This window comes from Fimicolochytrium jonesii (genome assembly GCF_025526975.1).
Source record: "Fimicolochytrium jonesii strain JEL569 chromosome Unknown EV422scaffold_7, whole genome shotgun sequence".
In the NCBI taxonomy this organism is placed as follows: Eukaryota; Fungi; Chytridiomycota; class Chytridiomycetes; order Spizellomycetales; family Powellomycetaceae; genus Fimicolochytrium; species Fimicolochytrium jonesii.
In genome coordinates this window covers 418,154-435,609 of record NW_026515674.1, presented here as the reverse complement: position 1 = coordinate 435,609, position 17,456 = coordinate 418,154, and the positions used below count along the sequence as shown (strand labels likewise).

Genomic DNA, 17,456 nt, shown 5'->3' with positions numbered 1-17,456 from the left:
CTGGCTCTCAGGCTCTCCCCGCTACCTCCACTGGGCTGTCAAACAGCAACTCATCAGCAGCGCTTAAATGATGCTCCGCTTCTTCAGCCCCCGTGCGGTGGCCAGCAGGACTGCCACAGAGCGGACCTGTATCGTCCGTCTTTATTCCTCAGGTCAACGCCAAGGAGACCAACCTCGGCGGCTAAGAGCACTAATCACGGGATCACCAGGTTAGTGTTACTCAAACGGTATCTCACGAAGCTGGCGCCGAGAGCTCCTGTACTAACCTCCAGGTCTTAGGAGCGGGAAAGGTAGGGTATTTGCGCAACGACTGTGCCAACTCCGACGTTGCACTAAACGTTCGAACTTATAGGGAACCCAAACGAAACGCTTAGCTCAAAAGTACGACATCACGACAATATCGAGTGGGGACCTGCTGCGGAAAAGCATTTTGGACAAGACTCCACTGGGGCTGCAGGCGCAGGATATCATAGAAGTGGGCGGGCTGGTTCCCGATGATATCGTTATCAAGATGATATTGGATGAGCTGGACAAGCTGAGGGACAAGGTGCGGCAACTGGTGAACCTTCTCGCCTGTACACCAGAGAGTGGCATATACTCAGACTGACTCACTCCGGATGCAATTGTGGAGCGCAGAACTGGATGCTGGATGGTAAAGTTGATGGTCACGGAGACCTGAAGCAAGCACGTATCTTGACACAATATGTTGCAGGATTTCCGCGGACACTTCCGCAAGCACAGACGCTGACTACACATTTGGAGAAGCTGAATCAACCCCTCGACCTTGTCATTAATTTGGACGTGCCAGAAGAAGGTATGAAGCTGAAGGGAAGACGATAAATGGCGGATTGGAGCTTACATGTGCCACTTATTATCCAGTCATAATACAGCGAATAATAGGTATGTAGACTTCACCTGCCATATCCTACTTACGCGGGTACCTAATCGATGATGCGCAATTGACTTGCAGACCGCTGGATACATCCTGCCAGCGTATGTCCCTTTGAATTCCGGACAGGTGGAGGATTCAGCACTCACCGTGGATGTGGTTTATAGGGTAGAACGTATAATATGTCCTATAACCCTCCAAAGCGAGAGGGCATGGATGACATAACAGGCGAACCACTAGCGAAGAGGCCGGATGACAATGTGGTATGTTGTATGTTGTACCACACTCCTTAAACAAGGCTGCTGGCAATGGGAGTTTTGATCCTTTAACACCATTGCATGCGGCGTGCAGGAAACATTCAAGGCGCGTCTCGACAGCTACTACCAAATGACGAAGCCTCTCTTGAACTACTACAAAGAACAGGGGACGTTGCGGAGCTTTCATGGAAAGACGTCAGATATCATTTACCCGCAGATCGTTGAAGAGCTAGACCGGTGGTTCAAGTAGATTGTCGGGGTTAGCCGCATCAGCGTTGGTCTGAACATATGCGGCGGAGGACTGACATCATAGCTGTATGTTGGAGAACGGCGTATTTGGTCAAGAAATCGTCTGCCACGTCCTCATCTTCAACTTGGAAAGACCTACACTCGGGTATCCCCCAGATGAGTGTGCAGTTGTTCGCGTTGGAAGTTTCCTGCGACATGGGAATATGAAGGATCCATCCCAGCTGCGGAATTTTTCGGATGCACAAACCATCGGAGACAGCGATGAGAATCGCTTGGATATTATATACAGATAGGTGCGCCAAAAGCATGTTGTGCCAGTCTAGTAGAGCCTGAGCGGGATCATCCAGGCGGCTTCCAAGCAACCTTCAGTGTGGTATCCCCTGTCCGTCTGGGCGCCATATCCGCTCCTCCGGCTGGTCGTCGGGATGGCGCCGAGCTAGTTGGCAGGCCGTGGGACGACTGCTGTGTAGAGACCGGCGCTGCGGCTGGCGCTTGGATTGGTATCGACACATCCCGCGATCGGCGTACCCGTGGCCTTTCCTGCCGTGCGACCGCTTCGTCCAATCTGACGCGTGAACAGGGAATGAATCAGCCCGGTAAGTTCAACGCCCAAAGTAGGTTCATCCAACACTATCCAACTCACCTCTTCTGCCACGCAGCATCCAACGCCGACTTCTTCCGATTCCACTCCGTCTCAAACTTCTCCAGCCCGACCTCTCTGCTGCGCTTCAGGTCGTCCCGCATCATCGTTAGAGTGCTTATGTACTGCTGCTTCATTTTGCGTAACCGTTCCTGCATTTCCTTTTCATGCTGCGCCTTCTCATCTAATAGGGCTTTGTTGTGATCGAGAGTGGTTCGCGCGAGTGCATCTTTGAGAGAACGGATTTGATGCTGCGATGAAGGGCAAAGTCAGATATTTTCCCTTGTGAGGCATCGATGCGTTGGTTGTGATGAGTACCTCTAGTTCTGCTATTCGACTGTGCGCCACTTCAGCAGCTCTAGCATTATCGTCCGCATCCACTCGTTTGCGCAGGGCTTCCCGTTCACTTCTCAGCTTCTTTACTTCAGCCGCCCACTGCTCCCGATGCCTAGTGTGCCTGGCATTCATGTCGTGCTCCGCTCGCGCACGTTCCTCCTTCAGCTTCTGCACAGCAGTTTCATACGCGTTGGCACATCGTTCCTTTAACTTTGCGGTGATGTCGAGAATTTGCTGTTTCTGCTTTTCCAACATGCGAGCCTGGTCTTGTTCGATCCGTTGCTGCAGGTCAGCGACGGCCGCGTCATGGCGAGCCTGCATCTCCCGCAATGAGGCTGCATGTGCACTCTCGCAATCGGCTAGTCGTTCCGAGTGTTCCGCCGCCAACGAGTTTCTGAATTGTTCAAGCTGATTAGGGTAACTGGCAAGGATGTCGCTTAACGGCCTATCGGTTGCAGGTGCCTGCGACGCTAGCTTATGTTGCAGGTCGTTTGCGCGTCTGCGTTCCCGTCGGATCTGCTCTTCTAGAACCTGCCGTGTCGCCTCGTGTTCTGTCTTCTGGGCAGCCAGCTCTCTATGAAGCCGATCGATCTCTTGCGAATATGCGTCGTACTGTTGTCCAAATTCATCCGACTGGGGCCTCTTGGACTTTTGATACACCTGCTCTTCGAGGTCCCTAATTTCTTTCTCCCGCTCCTTTATCAGGTTCCGTGCCCGAGAGCGTTCCTCCTCAAAGTAATTTCGCTCCTCCGCAAACTCTTTCGCCTGCCGCCGCATCTCGTCCTTGTTTTTTCGCATGACCTCCTCTTTGTCTGCAGCCATAGCTTGCCGGAGTTCCAGAAGCTCTCGCTCCTTCTGCGACGTCAGCTCCTTTTTGATATTCAGAATATCAAGCTCCTTTTCTTCTCTCAGGGAATTGCGTATGGATCCTATTTGTTCCTGCTCAGCTCGAGAGCGTCTCAACTGCTCCTCCCCTGCTGCAATCGCTTCACGCATCGATGCGTAGCGCGCCTCGTCTTCCTCCTCTCGTTTCCGCAGCTCGTCCCGGTGCTGCTGTTCCATGTCGGTGGCAACACGGTCCTTCTCATGGAAGGCGGCATCGAGATCGGCCTTCAGCTCTTGATTATCCTGTACAAGCCGCTCGTTGAGTGCGCGGAGGGTCCTTATTTCATTCCGCGCATCTGCGAGCATGTTTTCGATTCTGGGAATGTCGTGAGATGCTGATAGGGGTTGTTGGCGACTAGTACGCATGCCGTCCAGTTTCGCCATTGGACCTTGAGATGCGGGTGACAGCGGTTCGTCAAATTCGCGAGAATGACCGTCGAACGAGGGCAGCTCGTCGGCTTCATCGGCCACTTCTACATTGGGAAGTAGTCGCATGACTGGACTGGGATTGGCGCCTCGAACATGAGATTCGCGATGCAATGAAACAGGAGAGCCTGGAAGTGATTCTGGAGGAGGACTGCGATGCTGATGTACTGGAGAGCCGGGTTCGGATAACACTCCGAGCGAACTTTCAGGGCTCGAAGCTCGATCATCCGGCGCCTTCGGTGCCGACGTGTGTTGAAACGGCACATCGTCCAATTCCTGTTCACTGATGGATTGGACTGAGGCAGATTAGAACCCGGACGAAAAAAAGGCAGGCTACTGGCTGGTGAAGCCTACCATGTGGGCTAGTGGCACCCGAATGTCTCTTGCGACGCATAGTCGGAGACGTCCTGGCCGTGGCATACTGCCAGAATTCCCGCATAGAAGATTCCTCCGCATTCGCCATCCCACGTGCATCTATCGATCCAGAAAGACGATGACTCTGCATGTTGTCATCAAAGTGGAGCTCGTCGTTAACGTCAAGGCTGGTATCTCCAGGATCGGGAAGCTGCTCAAGGGCAGAATTTGGAATCTGCTCAATGTCTTCGCGCATGCTATTTGTGAATTCGTCAAACTCTTCATCCAGTTGCATCACTTCTGGCGCATCAATGGAATGGATATCGTAGTCGTCTTCGAATTGAGATTCGTTATTCTGGAGTGGCTGATCGTTGTCCGCGGCTTGCTCTTCGACCTCTGAGAAAGAACCTGCATCCTCCCGCTCGTTTGCCACCTCCGATACGCGCCCAGCATGTCGCATTCGAACACCCTCCAGCATTGTCAGTTCCTCCTTCCCGAGCGCCTCAACCATCCGCCGGAAATCATCGTCCACCAAGGACGTCTCCGAGTTTTCATCCTCGTCCTCCTCAAAACCGGCGAAAGGTATCCTCGGCCGCCCATTCGACGCGCCGTGTGACTGTGACCGGTCAGGTGAGTATGAGGCTACTCGTCGGAACGGAGTGTGGCGACCGCCTTCGCCAATAGGAACGTTTGGTATCCTGTTTCCCGTGAATCGTTGTTTCTTGGTCGAGGACGCGTAAATCATCGTCTTGCCACCGGAGTCCTTTCCACCGGGTGTCATAAACGGGTTGTCATCTTCGTCGGTGGCCGCTTCAAACGTCTTGGCCGTTTCTTCGGTGTATTGGAACGTTTTGTAGCTGGACTTTGTTTTGCTCTTGGTCGGGTCTACTCCGTAGGCGGGGCCGGGACCAGCTAGCATTTGACGCTGGTGAACGACGTGGTGTGGATGGTATATGGATGAATCTCTTTCCGCTGTTGCGCCGCGCACGGACGGGAGACTGCTGAGGCTTTGGCTGAACCGTAACTCCTTTCGAGATGTCTAAGATCCACAGCGAGTTTGCAATGACAGTGGTTCGCAAGATGCTCGCCAGCTGGAATGGAAACAGCCAGAGGAGCGCCTTTTCGGACACCAGCGTACCAGAGACTCGTTTCATGGGATGCGGGATCCAAGCGTCCCAAACATCGTCGCGTGCTTACGCCTGGAGAACGCCAGCTTCGAAGTTGACAGGACAGTGGGCTCGATTTGACAGTATATAGTAGGTTCATACGTTTTCTGCGGCAGCATCGGCGGCAGGGCAAGGAGATGGCAGCAGCGGCAGCGTCGGCGGCGAAAGCAGCGGAGGAGCAACAGCTTGCGCCTGAGTCAGTCTTCCATCGGTACTACGTCTTGGGAGAGAACGGGCCGCAGACGATAAAAGATGTCTTTGATGAGCAAGGTGACCAGGCAATAGATATGTTGTACGTTGCGCATACAATCCGAATCTGATCTGTAAGTTGCATGTCAGGTTGGCTTCCATTTGTGGAAGGAGAAAGCCCATACTGGAACTTGGAATGGAGAGGTCGGTAACGCTGGTGCATCCAGGTTTCGCTCGTGTTGGTTGATCGGTGTTGATCGAGAGCGCCTGACATGTTGGGTGAAGGTACTCGATTCCGCCAGGGCGAATACGAGTCATGTCAACCATGGCAGCGCTTGAATCATTTTCCCAAGACGCTCAACTTGACGAGAAAGGTGAGGAGCCCATGTCGTGTGGCCTTCCAATGTCTGTGCCGTCTCTCTGATCTGCGCCGGGACCTTTCGATCGTCGCTCTCGCGCCAGGATAGGACACGCTCTATCGCCTTCTTCGGACTATGCGTGGAATATATGGATCGATATACGACTATGTGCCTCTCACGTTCTCACTGCCAAACGACTATACCAAATTTGTAAAGGTCTACGCTCACGAGGAGGAAAGGAGAAACCAGGGCATGTGGATATGCAAGCCAGCGGATCAGAGCCGCGGGAGAGGCATCTTTGTGTTCAAGCATCTCACCGAGCTGGCGTATGATTGCAAGTACGTGGAAACGAGGGGCAAAGCAGTATTCTGGCTTCAGAGCTGACAAGAATTGAAGTGCGGTATTGCAGCGATATATTCCCAATCCGCTGCTGATCTCCGGTTACAAGGTACGAAACCCTCAGCGGAATTACGTATGACGTTTATACTGAATCGAGACTGACAAGATCATCAGTTTGATATGCGATGGTAGATACATCCTGCTGCCGTTATGAATTGTTTCAGCCTTGTGCCTCAACTCAACATACAATTACAGCTACGTTGTCGTGAAATCCTATAATCCACTGGTCATCTTCGTGAACGACGAGGGCTTAGCCAGATTCGCCACAGTAAGCATTTTTCGCAAACTTGAGCCGCTTTGGAAAGACCGTCTCAAGGTGTTCCAGAGTCCGTATCAAACGGATAGACTTGACAATCTGTTTGCACATCTGACCAATACGTCGATCAACAAGCACTCGCCTTCGCTGGGACACGAGAAGGAGGACATCGGCGCGGGATGTCGGTGGACATTCGCGAGATTGCGAGAGTGGTTCAAGCTTACTAATCGAAACTGGGATGTGACTTGGAAGAGGTAGGACAGAAGCCCTGCAAAGACAACGGAATTCATAAAGGGAGGTTATGATTGACATGATTGACATCTCGGACGAAAGGATCCTGGGCACCATAATAGTAACGTTGCTCCCCGTAGCTGCCGATGTCCCTCCGGTACCGGCAGGTTGCTTCGAGCTGTACGGGTTTGGTGAGTGATAGCTCTATGTTGTCGCATCCGTGTTGATTATGCTTTAACGAGAAAGATATCACGTAGATGTCCTGGTCGACGAAACGTTGAAACCATGGCTGCTCGGTAGGTTCTCAACCAAGACTTTGTGTGAAAGATGCTGGTGCAAATAAAATCACTCGATCTGGCTCGCAGAGGTTAACTTCGGTCCCGCACTATCATTGGACTCCGAGGTCGATTACGAGGTCAAAAAGGTAGATCCCTTCATTCTTACTGGACTCATGCAGAAACCAGTCTTACTTTACGCTCTACATGGATAGCCGCTCCTGGCAGATATAATCGACATTGTCGACGTAACAGATGAGCAGCTCGCATTGGCGTACGAGGCGTCAGTGGTGGGTGTAGAAGCAAAACATCTGGAAACGATCAAACCAAAGATGTGCAATCTTACCGTTCCGACATTCCAGCTGGCAAAACAAGCACGGCGTAAACCGCGGGTTTCCTCTGCATGTCCAAGCAAAACACAGCGCACGACAACGCCATCACTCCGACGGCACGTAAAACAGCTGCATGATGTAAAACACGAGAGCGTGGAGGTGGGCCGACTGAAACAGGTGTTTCCGTTCAACCGCGAGACAGCCCACTTGAGCTCTTCACCGCAGGGACTGACGCCTGGAAAGGTGCGAACTGGACGGTGGTCTCCTGTACTCGCAACTGGAACTCATCGACGTTGTTTGCTTCCTCCGGCGGATGCTCATAGCCCGCTTTCAAGGGCGTTATCCAGGAAACGAAGAAAGCCTTTCTTATATGAGATACCTCTGCATCCAGGGAGACGGTGATGTACTCCTCTCATCACCCTATTCACAAGCTATTGACGATAGATCCGCCTTTTGCCAACGTGAAACAAGTGCTGCTGCTGCTCTTCAGTGTATTATGTTTCGCAATGCCTTACAATGGCGTATTAAATCCAAATGTCTCAAGATATGTACATACGGTAGCAAAATTGGAGAAACCAAGCGTATCTCGTTCATTCAAGGTCGCACGAGTCAAACACACTGCCACTGGAAAGAACTAGGGGCATGCCTGCGAAATATACCCGCAATAGTTCCGAACCAATCTTCCAAACGGTATGATGGCCATTGCAGGACGGTTGCACCTTATTGCCGTGGAGGCTTTCGCAGCGGGCGTGGAGTGACGGCGCCGCAACCAGTTAGACGCGGCTGGATGATCGCGTATCCGATCTCCCTGCGGTCATACGGCTGGGTATATTGAATTTCAAGATCCGAATGCATAGAGTGTGGGCAAAGGGTCCGCATAAAGGAGAGGGATTGCCTAGCGATCTCCGGCATCAGACTTGTTGCTGCTGCCGAGACCAAACGTTTCCCTCAGCCCACGTCTTTTCCGATGGAAAATTTGAGTCCATGTTCGTCGCAGCAGGTTATTCCTACGCTCTTTATCGGGGGCATCGGGCATACTCTGGGTGGAGCTCGCTTTGTAGAGTCTCGTGAAGAAGGCGGATGTAGAAGATCCGGAAGACGAAGGTGGGGAGTAGGTACTGGTGCTCGCACGCCCAATGGGTGGCTCCGACCCCATGTGCACGGGAAGAGGTGGCAGTGGTGGTATAAGTTGGGCGCTGCGGTCGGGAAGCTGTGGGGCAAAGCTTGATTGTGATGGGTAGCGGTGAAGAAGCGGTGGGGCAATGGAATCAATGGGACTGGATCTTGTGGAAGCTCCGCTCAGCAGAACACTCCGTGGAAGTGGATTCAAGGTTTCCGACTCTCGTACCCGGTAGCCGGCGGAGGTTCGGTTGCTTTCTGTTTGTTTGAGCAAGTCCGGGTTGTATTTCAGTGACGAGTCACGATTCGGGAGCGGCGGACGGCCTTCTATGAAAAGGTCACGAATATCGCGGGGTCGCAGTGAATGAGTGGGAGGATAGTCGTCATCTCTTGCGCTCCTCGGGGAAATTTGTAGCTCCGAATATGTTCGAGGGGGCAATCTGAGCGAATATCTCTTGTCTGGCGGAAGCGGCGGCCTCGAGGTGTTCAATCTCGCTCCGACGACTGAATCTGGCCGGTGATATTCGGCATGTTCCGTGAGATCATTCAGCGTCGCACTTCTCTGCATTGCGGACTTTAAGTTAGGGACCGATCTTGGAGACGACAGCGTCCCTGTGTTCTGCGTCAAAGGATCAAAAATCGGTGTGAGGACGTCCAGCAGTCGCATGTCCACCGAAGCTCGCCTAACCAAACTCGCGGTTGGATAGGAGGACATATTGATGGCGGCGCTCGGGTTTGCCGCGGTCGAGTTGGGCTCAGGGAAGCTTTCATATCGCAGATCCGCGCTCGACTGCCGCCAAAACTTGCGTCGCTGCGTAGGAGTCTGCGCGCCCCCAGAAGGGCGCTCTCGTTGAGGCGCGGGGCTGCCGCCATCTTGTACCGACATCCATCCTGTGGAGCTGCTCCGTCGCAAAGTTTCCCGTATTTCTGTTGACATCGATGGCCGCGAGGACGGCCCCGGCACCGGTGCTGGCGAAGGCGATGGCGCGGTAGTGGCGGATGGCAACGAACCAGGCTGCCTTGACTTTGCTGGTATTGCAAGCCGTAACAGTGCGTCGGTCCATACTGTCCTCTCCCGTTCCGTTAATGCGCAGAAGTCGTAATTCTGGCCATTATCGGTGTTTGTCAACCGCCAGCCGTTCGCGAAAGGGCCTGTGATGTTTCAGGAATTGTGAGTATGACGGAGACTGAAGAAGGCTGACTAGCCAACAAGACCACATACCTTCTCCAGCACCGAGACGCCTAAACTCGCACAGGGATAATGATAGGCAAGTCTTCACATTATAAGCGGTCATTCTTCTGGGCTTCACAACCAGAAGATATTCAGGGAAGAGGAATACGCCCTATGATATGCACAGAATTGTGAGCATCAGGACGCAGTCGGCAACAGCCAAGTTTCACTTACCCTGTATCTCAATTTCATCGCAAACTGGTCATAGTTCACGACAAAGAGTGCGCCGCTGAGAATAAAATCGCCGGCCTCTAAACGCTGTGGAAGGTCATTTGGGGGTGCCTCCAGCCTGCTGAAGAACCGGTCTGTCCTCTCCATGTTTTCCATGCGCCACTTGGCAGAGTCTATTTCCAACGCAAGGTGCTGCATCATGCCATGTGCTGCAGTTAGCACCTGATGTGTGGGCGAGTCGATTGCTGTGTTCTTGATCACTTCGTTGATCAACAGAGGGTATCGGCATAGCCGTTGCACAGGCTTGATCAAGTAGTCTTTCACATCCAGCTTGGTCTGAGCCAGCCCTCGAAAATCTTTGAGAAAGGTGACCATCTCCGGTCTTCTTTCATACTCTCTCAGGGTTTTTATGGCGCCGTCATGATGGGTGCAGTATTGTGAATAGACGGTGAATTTGTGCTGCATTTCCAGAAACACGTGCGCCATCGATGCTGCCGCAACGTCAGCATCGTCTTCTGCTCTCACCACCGTCTCTTCCAGGGCGCTGAGAAATTCCTGCTGGAACCTGTATAGCTCACTTGCATTTCGCATCAAAGAGAACTTCTTGTCGCTTGGCACCCACGACACGGCGTTCAACCGATCGAAGAAACTCTATGACGTTCAAAGGATTGTGAGCCTGTGAGCTTATCGCTATCGAGAATCGCACAGTCCGTCTTACCTCCACCAGTGTACGCAAATCATGTACGTACATCCGCTCCGTCTGCATCAACTCGTCAATGACCATCAGACGATGCTCGGCCCTGCGGTTAATGCTGCTTGCAGACAATTGCCGAAGGGGAGACGCGGGGAGACTCGACTCCACCGAGGTTCTGGTGGTATCTTGAGGCGCAGACAATAAAGGCCCAATGTAAGGAGCTTCGAATCTGAGGGTCGAAGTGTTGCCAGTGACCTGATGTACGTCCGCCAAGGACTTGAGATCGACAGAAGAGGACCCCGTGTTCGGGGCTGTTCTGGCGTAGTTTTGCAAGGCCGCCAGGTGGTCGTTCTGATGCCCATTGTAAGACAATCGGCGAGCTTTTATTGACTCTGGAGATGACTCGGAATCTGTAGCTGAATCATGACTCGGTGGCCCTATGGTGAAGCCCACTGCCATAGATTTCGGACGTCTATTACTGATCCCTCTTGATGCCTTTGATGAAACCGCGAGTGTTTCCGCAAGTTCCTTCGGTTCGAGCGCCGTCAAACCCGGCGAGGGGCTGTCTGATGGCGGGTTTGGGTCTTGAAGGGGTAAGGGCGACAGCGATGGGGCCACAGGAGCTTGCGGTTGCGATTTAGGTGCCGGAAACTGAGGGTCGAGGGAGGGAGTCGGTGATGGTGTAGGTGCTGGTGTAGGTGTTGGAGGAGATGCGGGCGAGGACCCATCTAGGAAAGACCCATCGGGTGCCTTTGTGGGCCGGCATTCCGCGGACGTACGCAGTAGGCCATCAACCAAGTGCTTGTTGAGCAAAGCGTCAAAAGGACCCTCAAAACGGACACCGTCGACCGGGAGAAATTCCGGCGCCGGTGTTGCGCAATTCACGTCAGTCGCCGATTTTGAGACGTTTGACATTGGACGTGACAGTAGCGTCGATGCTTAGATGGCTCTTGCGCCTCCTTTCGTCCGTGCTGCACCGCCTGCTCCCACACGCCGTCCTTCGTAACTTGGCGAGCGGGCAGTCTAGTGCGTTGAATCGCACATGTGCGATTCGTTGTGGCTTCGTTGTTGCTTCCGGTGAACCGGTGTACAGGCGCGACTGAGACGTCGATGCATGCGAGAGAAAACTCCCAGACCCCTCCAATAAACTGGCAAGTGGGTAAGGGCCGGGGTACGGTATTTGGTCCAGAGAGAATGCTCCGTGCGTTGTAGATTCACCTGTGCAAGGGGATGTTATGCTGATGAGCTTTAGCACCGTTTTGAACGTTATGCTCTTCTCTTTGTACGGCAGTGCTGTGGATCGTCCGGCCGTGGTCCCCAAAGGAGTCCGTTGTTGCGCGCGCGGTGTTACGCGCATACGGCCACATCAATTACTCATGGCTTTGGCCTGGCCGTGAGACGGGACAGAACTTGGATGCAGAACGTACCCAGAACGAAAAGACGGACCCCATATGACCCACGCTCCTGCACATCGTCGGAAAATCCTTACCTTTCTGCATACCTACCCAACTACAGACTGCATATCCGCCCACGCAACTCAGACTTGCAAGCCAGTGCTCGTTTCAAGAAGTCCTCATGTTCAGGTTTCAAAAGTCCAAGTCTGAAAAATGTTCACATGGGAAACAAGCTTCAACATACTGTAGAATGGCATGCCCAGTGTTTCAGAACCAAAATCCGCAGAACAAACAAAATGAAACCGGAAGTGGCTTGGTCCGTCCGAATGGCGGGAAACGCGCACATTGTGCGTCATTGATTCATCACTGCTGCGCCCATTGTGCGCTCCCCCGCTCCCGGCTTCTTGGCGCAGTGACAGTTGGGGGTTAATCGCCGATTGTCTCCCTCAGTTTCCCCACCGTCATGAGTATAATGCGCTGTTGACAGCGCAGAAGAGGTTGAACTCTCGAACACACAGTAGACGTTTGCGCACAGGCCTAGCATTCGACTCCGCCATTTCCTCCCTGCCAACATAACACCGAGGCTGAACTAGTTGTATTGCAAGTAGCTTACTCTGGGTTGATTTATTTCTTCAGTAGTCTGCTGCTGAACATTGCTTCCCTTGCATCACGGTTTGCATATCTGAGTGAGGCAACGAAGAAGCTGGAGAACATCCTCCCTTACTTGCTTCCCGGAAATCCGTTTTCATAACCATGGTCTTCGATGACGCTTCTTACGCCGGCGCAAAGATGAGGTCCCACATGCGATTGGAACTTTCGCTTTATACCGGTACCATTCGCATTTTGACGCGTACATATTTGACAGGGGAAAGCAGGACAGTTCAAACCAAAAACCGTAAGGACTACGCCGTTTCACCCCACGAAAATGATTCCTCCACTTCAGGACATCGTAGCTAATCGCCCAGGAAACTATGTGTAGTCGAGCCGACATCAGTTGTGAACGGCCGATTGTGCAACACGGCCGTTGTAAGCGCCTTTGCTGCAATTGCGAGGAGGGGCTGTCAACCTGACATTGGATGGGAATTCAGTGATGGTACCCCGAAGAACACAAAGCATCATTTCCAAAATCCTATGGCCATACCTGTTCAAGTGAGCATCGGGACCCCGTTCAATCTTGCCTTCCTGGAGAATCCGCTCGATGATTTCGCTCACATTGTGGGTTCCAAACGTGGTGTCCAGCTGTTGCCTCGAAGGCCTTTCATAGACACCGGTGTTTCCTCCGTTGTTGACAGCAAAGATGTCGAACGACTCGACGACGTCAACGATCGGAATGGATTTGTCTTTGCGCCAGGGTTCGACCTATGAGGGTGAACATTCTGATCAGTTCTTTTGTCATCCGTATCTGGCTGCACACCCGTTTCCCATCATTGCCTGGTTGGGGTCAGCGAAGACAAAGAAATCGAGGAATCGGCCACTGGTTTGAGCATCGGCTTTTTCTTTGCCATGCCAAACGACTCTGACCGGCTGCGGCTGTGCGGTGTTGGAGGGCATAGTTGCTTGTTAAGTTTTATTCGGATGTTCTTCGTGGACTTACTTGCTTTGTAAAAGGTGAAGTAAAGAAAAGACCTCATATTGATAGCGGGAACCCCGCGCCAATGCATCGCGTCAGTGGGGCGTAACACACATGCATAGGTAGCAACGCGGAAACATTTTTGGAGAGCTGGCACGAAATCCATTAATTTCTCTCTAGACCGCGATTCTACACCTTATACAGCCAAAAATACTGCAGACCAACTACCACCATTCCCCAACCGTTGCTTCAAATGCAGTCAGGTCGGCCGCCTGGATCAACGCTAGTTCCATCGTCCGAGCTCCTTCGGATACCGCCTGCTTCTCCAAAACTGGAGTCTCGCTATCGCTCGACGAAGAAGTGCTATCTGCATCGCTATCTGCATCGCCAGCTGAATCACTATCTGAATCACTATCGGAGCTGCTGTCGTCGCTGGATAATGTTGTATCCTTTGATTTCGTGGGAATGCTTTCAACCTCATTTTGGCTCTCATTTTGACTATTGGGATTTCGCTTGACGAGCTCTCCCAGTTCCTTCAAGGATTGTTGGTAATCCTTGACCAGCAGCTCAGTGTCGGCTTGCCCAACCTTCACTCGGGCTACTGGTGCACCCCTGTCGATCTTGCCAATCTCCGCTTTGAACCAGCGAACCTCCCTATCCTCCAGAATCGTCCATGCAACTCCGTTGCGACCGGCTCTGGCAGTACGTCCAATGCGATGAACGTACGCCTTGATGCGGGTAGGTATCTCATAGTTTATGACGTGCTGTACTGCTGACCCGAGATCCATTCCACGAGCCATCACGTCTGAGCAGATCAATGCGGAGGTCTGCCCACTTTGAAAGGATGCAAGGAGCCGGCGCCTCGTTGCTGGTGGTAAGTCTGACGAGAAGGCCTCCGCGGCGAACACGCCGACTGTTGCCTTCCCGATGCCGTCTTTGCCGTCGTCGCTGCTGCTATCGCTGTCATCGCTGCTGCTCGAATCATCCCCGCTCTTCCTCCTCAAACGATCGTAGATCTGGAGCAAAGCGGCCAGCCGGTTCGCAGATTCCACAGAATTGGTGAAAACCAAAACTCCCGTCGCCTTCAAATTATACAGAATGTGTAACAGCATCAGAGGCTTGTCACCGGCGGACGGGCAAACCACAAGTCGTTCTTCCAGCCCTGTTGGTGCCACGTATCGTGCGTCGTCCGTGCGATCTTCATTTTCTGCTCCATCCGATGACGCGACAGCAATGTACGTGGGTTGGAAAAGCTGCAGCGACGCAATCTTTGCAGGATTCCTGGTCAGAGTGGCAGAGAAGAGTAGCTTTTGGAGCGGTGTGTAGTGGCGTATGATGTCGTCGTGTCTATTAGTTCGTGCTTCCGAGCCGGAGCTCAGATGAGGATGCCTATGCGTTTTGACGGTGTGGAGCGGACGTCCGTTCTCCCCTAATGTATATCCCAGCCTCTCAATCTTTTCGGTAGGGTCTGATATTGCGACACGACCGAGCTCATCTGCCTCCGTAGATGTCCGTCCTTTGGCCGCGTGAAGGACTTGGGTCAACCAGTCCTGATAACTTTGATTTAACAAGCGATCTGCCTCGTCGATAACCAGGAACCGTAGATGTTTCAACGTAAACCCCTCGGTCCCCTTGAGATGGTCGATCAAACGACCGGGGGTCGCAATCACGATATCAACTCTACTACTCCCCAGCGTTTCCGTCGCTACGTCCCACTCATCGGCTGCAACCAGTTGAGACTGCTCGGAAGCGAAAGACGTCTGTCCAGTAAGCAAAACAGCACGAACCTCCGTGCCCCGCAACAACCAATCAAATGTCATCTTGACTTGTGCTGCCAAATCGCGGGTTGGAAGTACGATCAACGCTCGCACGCGAGGGATCACCCGATCCACCAACGACTCTACGATCGGTAATGCGTACGCCAAAGTTTTCCCTGAACCGGTAGGTGCAGAGACGCAGAGGTCCCCGAGGGGTATAGATGCCGATGAGTACCGGGTTTTCAGTAATCGAGGAAGAACCGCCAGTTGAACCGGGAAAAGGTGTGTGATGTTTTGCGCTCGAAGACGAGCAATCACACGTGAGGAAAGGCCCCATGCCGCATTGGCAATATCGCTTTCGTCGTTTTCCGTGATTTGGTCGGAGATACTTAGCGGGTGAGCGATCCAGGAGGGAAGACCGGCTGTTTTCGCTGGCTTTTCTTTCGCATTGTGAGGCTTCTGCGATGATGGCCCCGCTTTCCGTTCGTGTGGCCCAGAAAGCACGGTATCGGGTATTTGCCCCATCTTGTCCGTGGTCGACTGCTCGGTAACGTCGGCAACGTCGGCAACCTCTACCGCTACTCCACTAGTCCCCGGTTCCAAGAGACCATGCGCCGCCTTCCATTTAAGATCTTTTTCACGTGCCTTCTTCCCACCCCTTTTCTTTTTCTTCACCGCCGTCGTTTCTTCCTGCTCTACTGCCTCAGGGTTTACTGTTTCTTCCCAATGTCGCTTGTGCCCTGCATTCCACGCCCCGTCGTCGTGGCCATCCTCGTAACCGTCGCCATCGTATGCGCCATAGTCTTCGGTATCTTCATGCCCTTGCCACGCTCTTCTACCTCCTGAACGGGCCCCGCCACCCCTTCTTCGTTCCATTGTTTGTATATTGGTTTGGTCTGGACGAAGGTAAAATTCTGGCACGCTTGCATGTGAAACCTCCCGCAGAGCCCGATTTAAGTCGACGCGAGCTTTCCACACAAGTCACGTGCCCGACATTGCAGCAGGTAAGTCTGGTAAGTCGCGCGTTTGGCGAGTGTGGGTTACTAATAGGGTTCTGGGCTACGCGGTGTGCTCACAATCACATCCGGTTTGAAGTTCGTTGCTTTTACACCACGCTGCAAAGTGTTGTAAAGTCTCCCAACAAAGACCTTCAGAGCACGTACAGTTTTAAGTTAGCGCAGAACTGGCACCTCTCTCCGTTTTGAGACTTTTCCTTGTTAGCAGCATACCACGCCTTTTCACTGGCTGCCACTCTGTCCTTGTTAGCAGCACGCCGCGCCTTCTCACGGGTTGTCACTTGGAAGCAGTACAAGTAGTTTCCCCTTCCAGTCTCCGTTAAAGAGAAGCAAGCACGGGGAAAGAGTCAGAGAGAGCTGTAGACGGCGGTGTGGTATGTGTAGTGCAGCAAGTCGTATCGGTACTGCCCTCGTTGTTTCGCGTTGAACAGCCCTTGATAACACCATTTCCAGATCATAGGCCCGATATCCTCCTACAAGTTTCCTGAGCATACGCCAACGCTTAAAATGCCGTCTGCAGACGCCGCAGCGCCCCCTGCGCTCTTGAAAGTGCCCCTGAAGACTGAATTCGCCGTCGACCTCCATTGCGGGAGCTGCGAGGAGACGGTCAAGAAAGCCGTATCCAACCTTCCCGGTGTGCAGTCTGTCAACACCTCTCTTGCTCGAAAGTCCGTCATCATCGAATCGGTCACGCCACCGTCGCTGCTTTTCAACGCTCTGCGGTCAACAGGTCTCGGCACCGTCCTCAAAGGGCAGACGAGTGCGACAGGAGCGCAACATATAGGTGCCGCCGTGTGCATATTTGAGTGCTTCACTGGTGCAAAAGGTTGGGCGCAACACAACAACAAAGGCCTTGCTCGGATGGTTCAGTTGGACAACGATACATGTCTTTTTGACGTGACGGTCGACGGAATGCCACCGGGAGAACACAGCGTTTCCATTCACGAGTGCGGTGACATCAGTGGTGGATGTGAATCGACTGGGAAAGCACTCAAACAGTTGGGGAGGGTGATAGTCGATGCTCAGGGCAGAGGTGATCTTGTGTTGGAAGAAAGGGATGTCAAAGTTTGGGATGTCATAGGTAGATCCATAGTCATAGACAAGTTGAACAGGGGTCGCGCAAGTGGAGAAGCTACGTGCGGGATCATTGCACGGTCAGCTGGCGTATTTGAGAACCCCAAAACTGTATGCTCGTGTGACGGCAAGACGCTCTGGGAAGAGGCCGGTGTCGCCAAGATGTAGTTGCTTATTCTGAGTTTGC

General features: G+C 52.8%; 7 protein-coding genes across 7 annotated transcripts; 3 read left to right on the top strand and 4 right to left on the bottom strand.

Moving 5' to 3' along the window:
* Positions 1–70: 70 nt before the first annotated feature.
* EV422DRAFT_566194 (adenylate kinase-domain-containing protein) lies at positions 71–1,396 on the top strand (the record flags this gene model as incomplete). Its single annotated transcript, XM_053072403.1, has 8 exons — positions 71–209; positions 280–290; positions 353–547; positions 637–814; positions 880–900; positions 971–993; positions 1,057–1,152; positions 1,241–1,396. The coding sequence occupies 8 exons, from the start codon at positions 71–73 to the stop codon at positions 1,394–1,396; spliced, it is 819 nt and encodes a 272-aa protein (XP_052926816.1).
* A 175-nt stretch (positions 1,397–1,571) lies between these two features.
* EV422DRAFT_401876 (uncharacterized protein) lies at positions 1,572–5,151 on the bottom strand. The gene is made up of 4 exons (XM_053066950.1): positions 4,037–5,151; positions 2,354–3,978; positions 2,039–2,286; positions 1,572–1,960 (listed from the first exon to the last, which is right to left on the bottom strand). Exons 1-4 carry the CDS (start codon positions 4,953–4,955, stop codon positions 1,735–1,737), a joined length of 3,018 nt encoding a protein of 1,005 aa, XP_052926815.1. The 5' UTR covers positions 4,956–5,151; the 3' UTR covers positions 1,572–1,734.
* A 1-nt stretch (position 5,152) lies between these two features.
* Positions 5,153–7,878, top strand: EV422DRAFT_401773 (tubulin-tyrosine ligase family-domain-containing protein). The gene is made up of 15 exons (XM_053066948.1): positions 5,153–5,472; positions 5,542–5,595; positions 5,677–5,765; positions 5,859–6,088; positions 6,147–6,198; positions 6,264–6,277; positions 6,345–6,417; positions 6,541–6,659; positions 6,739–6,827; positions 6,894–6,932; positions 7,002–7,060; positions 7,127–7,201; positions 7,274–7,402; positions 7,469–7,486; positions 7,567–7,878. Exons 1-15 carry the CDS (start codon positions 5,340–5,342, stop codon positions 7,615–7,617), a joined length of 1,224 nt encoding a protein of 407 aa, XP_052926814.1. The 5' UTR covers positions 5,153–5,339; the 3' UTR covers positions 7,618–7,878.
* Positions 7,879–8,108: 230 nt separating this feature from the next.
* Positions 8,109–11,533, bottom strand: EV422DRAFT_401825 (uncharacterized protein). Its single transcript, XM_053066949.1, has 4 exons — positions 10,483–11,533; positions 9,768–10,415; positions 9,585–9,705; positions 8,109–9,514 (listed from the first exon to the last, which is right to left on the bottom strand). Exons 1-4 carry the CDS (start codon positions 11,371–11,373, stop codon positions 8,139–8,141), a joined length of 3,036 nt encoding a protein of 1,011 aa, XP_052926813.1. The 5' UTR covers positions 11,374–11,533; the 3' UTR covers positions 8,109–8,138.
* A 1,292-nt stretch (positions 11,534–12,825) lies between these two features.
* EV422DRAFT_401576 (ribosome maturation protein) lies at positions 12,826–13,524 on the bottom strand. The gene is made up of 3 exons (XM_053066947.1): positions 13,284–13,524; positions 12,994–13,211; positions 12,826–12,918 (listed from the first exon to the last, which is right to left on the bottom strand). Exons 1-3 carry the CDS (start codon positions 13,401–13,403, stop codon positions 12,843–12,845), a joined length of 414 nt encoding a protein of 137 aa, XP_052926812.1. The 5' UTR covers positions 13,404–13,524; the 3' UTR covers positions 12,826–12,842.
* A 404-nt stretch (positions 13,525–13,928) lies between these two features.
* On the bottom strand, positions 13,929–15,512 carry EV422DRAFT_480927 (DEAD-domain-containing protein; the record flags this gene model as incomplete). Its single annotated transcript, XM_053067306.1, has 2 exons — positions 13,929–14,356; positions 14,429–15,512. Coding segments are annotated over 2 exons (1,512 nt in total), but the record flags the coding sequence as incomplete, so codon positions are not given.
* Positions 15,513–16,702: 1,190 nt separating this feature from the next.
* Positions 16,703–17,437, top strand: EV422DRAFT_494850 (superoxide dismutase; the record flags this gene model as incomplete). The annotated part of the gene is made up of 2 exons (XM_053067776.1): positions 16,703–16,813; positions 16,865–17,437. 2 exons carry the CDS (start codon positions 16,703–16,705, stop codon positions 17,435–17,437), a joined length of 684 nt encoding a protein of 227 aa, XP_052926810.1.
* Positions 17,438–17,456: the final 19 nt, after the last annotated feature.

What these genes read in the sequence shown, in the direction of transcription:
- EV422DRAFT_401876 (XM_053066950.1), bottom strand. Translation starts at nt 4,955, where the DNA reads ATGCTAGCTGGTCCCGGCCCCGCCTACGGAGTAGACCCGACCAAGAGC. An exon ending in GTCGAATAGCAGAACTAGAG is followed by an intron (nt 2,287 to 2,353) that starts GTACTCATCACA and finishes CCTTCATCGCAG; the next exon opens with CATCAAATCCGTTCTCTCAA. An exon ending in GATGCTGCGTGGCAGAAGAG is followed by an intron (nt 1,961 to 2,038) that starts GTGAGTTGGATA and finishes TTCACGCGTCAG; the next exon opens with ATTGGACGAAGCGGTCGCAC.
- EV422DRAFT_401773 (XM_053066948.1), top strand. Translation starts at nt 5,340, where the DNA reads ATGGCAGCAGCGGCAGCGTCGGCGGCGAAAGCAGCGGAGGAGCAACAG. An exon ending in AGATGTCTTTGATGAGCAAG is followed by an intron (nt 5,473 to 5,541) that starts GTGACCAGGCAA and finishes GTTGCATGTCAG; the next exon opens with GTTGGCTTCCATTTGTGGAA. An exon ending in GTTGAAACCATGGCTGCTCG is followed by an intron (nt 6,933 to 7,001) that starts GTAGGTTCTCAA and finishes TCTGGCTCGCAG; the next exon opens with AGGTTAACTTCGGTCCCGCA.
- EV422DRAFT_401825 (XM_053066949.1), bottom strand. Translation starts at nt 11,373, where the DNA reads ATGTCAAACGTCTCAAAATCGGCGACTGACGTGAATTGCGCAACACCG. An exon ending in ATTTGCGTACACTGGTGGAG is followed by an intron (nt 10,416 to 10,482) that starts GTAAGACGGACT and finishes TGAACGTCATAG; the next exon opens with AGTTTCTTCGATCGGTTGAA. An exon ending in GCGTCTCGGTGCTGGAGAAG is followed by an intron (nt 9,515 to 9,584) that starts GTATGTGGTCTT and finishes GAAACATCACAG; the next exon opens with GCCCTTTCGCGAACGGCTGG.
- EV422DRAFT_401576 (XM_053066947.1), bottom strand. Translation starts at nt 13,403, where the DNA reads ATGCCCTCCAACACCGCACAGCCGCAGCCGGTCAGAGTCGTTTGGCAT. An exon ending in TCTTCGCTGACCCCAACCAG is followed by an intron (nt 13,212 to 13,283) that starts GCAATGATGGGA and finishes TCACCCTCATAG; the next exon opens with GTCGAACCCTGGCGCAAAGA. An exon ending in CCCGATGCTCACTTGAACAG is followed by an intron (nt 12,919 to 12,993) that starts GTATGGCCATAG and finishes ATCCAATGTCAG; the next exon opens with GTTGACAGCCCCTCCTCGCA.